The sequence below is a fragment of the Medicago sativa genome, chromosome 4, assembly GCF_051527215.1.
Source record: "Medicago sativa cultivar Bolivia chromosome 4, Bolivia_mono, whole genome shotgun sequence".
Classification (NCBI taxonomy): Eukaryota; Viridiplantae; Streptophyta; class Magnoliopsida; order Fabales; family Fabaceae; genus Medicago; species Medicago sativa.
In genome coordinates this window covers 56,090,894-56,094,766 of record NC_140752.1, presented here as the reverse complement: position 1 = coordinate 56,094,766, position 3,873 = coordinate 56,090,894, and the positions used below count along the sequence as shown (strand labels likewise).

Here is a 3,873-nt window from a genome sequence, read left to right as displayed (position 1 = left end):
TTAAATGTGAGGATCTGAATCTCTGGGAAAGAAGATACCAGAACCTGGACATCCCTTAAGATATCTGAGAACTCTTATACCAACATTATAGTGAATTTGAGAAGGGTTAGAGAGAAATTGGCTGAGTTGTTGTGTAATGTAGGTTATGTCAGGTCTTGTTGTGTTCAAGTAAAGCAGTCTTCCTACAAGTCTTCTATGTGAAGGTATATCTTTGAAAGGAGGACTTGAATCATGGTGTAATCTGATGGTGGGATCTGATGGTGTGGTAACAGGCTTGGCACCCAGAAGACCTGAATTATCTAACAAGTCAAGACAATATTTTCTCTGACAAAGTGAAATGCCTTTGGAAGAATGAGCAACCTCAAGTCCCAAAAAGTATTTGAGCTGACCTAAATCCTTTATTTTGAACTGATTATGGAGTATTGTTTTAATAGTATTGAACTCAGTGATGGAGTTTCCAGCAATAATTACATCATCAACATATACTAAAATGACAGTATGATCAGTTTTCTTAGTGAACAGAAAATGGTCAGAAGCATCTTGAACATAATGTTGTTGCAAAAGAATGGATGTCAATTTCTCATACCATTTTCTGCTTGCCTGCTTGAGGCCATATAAAGATTTATGGAGTTTAGAAACTTGATTGGGATGAGATTGAGGAACACCTGAAGGGATGATCATGTAAACATCTTCTTGAAGGTCACCATGCAAGAAAGCATTGTTGACATCAAGTTGGTGAAGGTGCCAGTTGTTCATAGAGGCCAGAGAAATTACAACTTTGATAGTGGTGAGTTTAGCAACTGGAGAATATGTGTCAAAATAGTCAAGTCCCTCAATCTGAGTGTACCCTTTTGCCACCAATCTAGCTTTATATCTCTCCACAGATCCATCAGCATGATGCTTGATTTTGTATATCCATCTGCAGCCAATTGGCTTGACCTGATCAGGAAGGTCAACAATTTCCCTTGTACCAGTTTTCTCAAGTGCAATCAATTCATCTTGCATAGCTTGCTTCCAACATTCATTTTTTCTTGCTTCAACATAAGTTTTGGGCTCAACATAATGTAAAATAGACAAAGCAAAGGAAGAATGTGAGTGAGACAAATTATTGTAAGACATGTAATTAGAAATGGGGTAATTATGAGAAGGATGATGAGAAACATTACAAACAAAGTCCTGAAGGTAAGTAGGTGTTTGTTTATTTCTGGAAGAAGTTCTAATGGGAATAATGGATGGTGGAGGAGTAGGAGGAAGAGTAGGAGATGGAGGGGGGGATATCATCAATGAAAGGTGAACTGACAATTGGTGGTTCACTTTCAGATGAAGGAGATGATGGAAAATATGTCCAAGATGAGATGGAAGATGGTTGAGATGGAGTATAAGGCAAAATATGTTCATGGAAAGTGACATTTCGAGATATAAAGATAGTGTGGTCATGAAGGTCAAGTAAAACAAAACCTTTATATCCTGACTTGTATCCCAAGAAAAGAGATTTTCTGGCTTTAGGGTGAAGTTTGGTTCTGTGTGCTTGTAAAGTGGAAGCAAAACAAAGGCAACGAAATACCTTAAAGACATTTGGGTCAGGAATAGAGTTGTAAAGCAATTGATATGGTGATTGATTTTTGAGTAGAGGGGTGGTGACTCTATTAATGAGAAAAACAACATGTAAAACTGCATAAGACCAATAAGATTTGGGTAGTTTGGATTGAAAAAGTAAGGCTCTTCCAAAATTGAGGATATGTTGGTGTTTTCTATCCACTCTCCCATTTTGTTGTGGGGTTTCAACACAATATTTTTGGTGTAATATGCCTTTAGAAGCATAAAATGCAGGAAGAATAAATTCTGGTCTATATCTAACCTGACAACTTTAGGTGTAGTGTGATATTGATTTTCAATCATGGTGATAAAGGTTTGAACATGTGATGATACTTCTGCTTTAGACTTAAGTAAAACAATCCAAACATATCTACTATGATCATCAACAATAGAAATAAAGTATTTATGATTATGAACAGATGGAGTTGAAAGAGGACCCCAAATATCCATATGCAACAATTCAAAATTAGCAGAATCATGAGATAAACTAGAAGAAAAAGGTAATTTCTTGTGTTTTGCATAGTGACAAACATCACAAACTTCTTTATTATCAATATTGATATCAGGATACAAGGAGTGCATTTGGTACAATCTCTAATGAGACAAATGTCCTAGTTTAAAATGCCACAAGGCAGATAAAGGAATAGAAGAACTAGAGTAACATACAAGAAACTTTATTAATGGATTTATTACAATGGGAAAGCTTAGACTGAAAAGCACTAGAAGGAAAACAAGCATCAGTGAACTTCAATCTGTAAAGACCATCGTGAATTTCACCCAAACCAATCATCCTCTTGGAGGTCAAGTCCTGTATAAGACACTGATTATCTTGAAAATTGACAAAACATGATATGAATCACAAAGTTTAGAAACTGAAACGAGGTTAACTTTTAATTGTGGTGAATACAAAACATGAGAAATATAAGGTTGTGGTGAAAAATTTATGGTACCAGCTTGATTGACAATAACAGATTGACCATTTGGAAGGTTAACATTTGTGGGAGAAATAGAGTAAATATCACTAAAATATTGCAGGGAGAAACATATATGCTCATTGGAACCAGAATCAATTAACCAAATAGGAAATTGAACATTCAAAGAGTTGGAGGAAACCATATTTATATCCTGCAGAATTAGGTTGCTGAGAAATGACACGGTTGGAACTAGCTGAGGGAGAAGCTGAAGGAGACAAACTGGAATGTTGAAGCAAGGAAACAAGATGAAGATATTTCTCTTGAGTAATACTGGCATTGGGAACTGATGAAGAAGCCTCAGCAACATTATTCATAGCCTTATCTTCAGGAGCTTTATGAGAAGAAGCATTAACAGAAGACCTGGGCTTCATAAAAGGAGGAAATATTGTTCTAGTAAACGAAAAAACGAAGTAGATTGGACTTAATAATTCAAAATTAGTCAAACAGTTTAGAAAATAGAAGGGATGCATATACAAAGACATAAAACAACTATATAATTGTTCTAGTAAACGAAAAAACGAAGTAGATTGGACTTAATAATTCAAAATTAGTCAAACAGTTTAGAAAATAGAAGAGATGCATATACAAAGACATAAATTTCAAGTCTATTTCATATAAAATAATATGTGGGGTGTGTGAAACAAAACATTTCTCAAACTAACACACCATAAACTTTATCTACAAAACCAAGAGTTCCAAACAGCTCTACAAATATCTCGTGCTGAGCAGCAAAACTAAAAAGCCTAAAAACTTCATTTTCATCAAAAGAAGGAGCCAATCTATAAATAGGCAGGAGTAGAAAACCCAGAATCGCCACTGAATTTTGAGTGTTTTGACTTATTTAAGCTTTCACATCCAGAGCTAGCTTCATTGCTTCTTCTCTTACATGAGGTCTAATATCTGGTGAGATCTTCCTCAGTTCTTTGAGCAGAAGAATGTCGCCATCATCAATAATTACAAGATTGTCTCCCATCCTATGCTCCATTTGAATAATAGGGTTCTGTATAATTTCCAGGAAAACTTTTGTTGGATCTGGTACTGCTTTAAGACGAACAAGGATGTCATCGTCAACCGACTCAAGTTCAACATTTTGCTCACTTGAGGGACTTTATTGACTACCTGCATAAGACGTAACTGAATAATTAGCTAGCATATATTTAAGCTTCCTCGATATTTATTGAAGGATAGATAAATCAAGATGACAATATAAATTTATGTGATGTTATATAAAATGAAAGAGTGAAAAACCTCTCTTAGATCGATATACTGATCTTTCTTTTGCATTACCATAACAATGTAAATA

At 35.1% G+C, this 3,873-nt stretch overlaps 1 protein-coding gene across 1 annotated transcript; it reads right to left on the bottom strand.

Annotated features, from left to right (window-relative positions):
- On the bottom strand, positions 1-3,555 carry LOC146930023 (uncharacterized). Its single transcript, XM_085707455.1, has 4 exons — positions 3,457-3,555; positions 2,672-2,935; positions 1,859-2,190; positions 1-1,564 (listed from the first exon to the last, which is right to left on the bottom strand). Exons 1-4 carry the CDS (start codon positions 3,553-3,555, stop codon positions 1-3), a joined length of 2,259 nt encoding a protein of 752 aa, XP_085563581.1.
- Positions 3,556-3,873: the final 318 nt, after the last annotated feature.

Bases quoted from the DNA above. Each gene is read 5' to 3' on its own strand.
- LOC146930023 (XM_085707455.1), bottom strand. From the start codon at position 3,555: ATGGAGCATAGGATGGGAGACAATCTTGTAATTATTGATGATGGCGAC. The intron at 2,936-3,456 runs GTAAGAGAAGAA...CCTTTTATGAAG, and splicing joins CACCAGATATTAGACCTCAT to CCCAGGTCTTCTGTTAATGC. The intron at 2,191-2,671 runs GTTAATTGATTC...TTGTCTCATTAG, and splicing joins AATGTTCAATTTCCTATTTG to AGATTGTACCAAATGCACTC.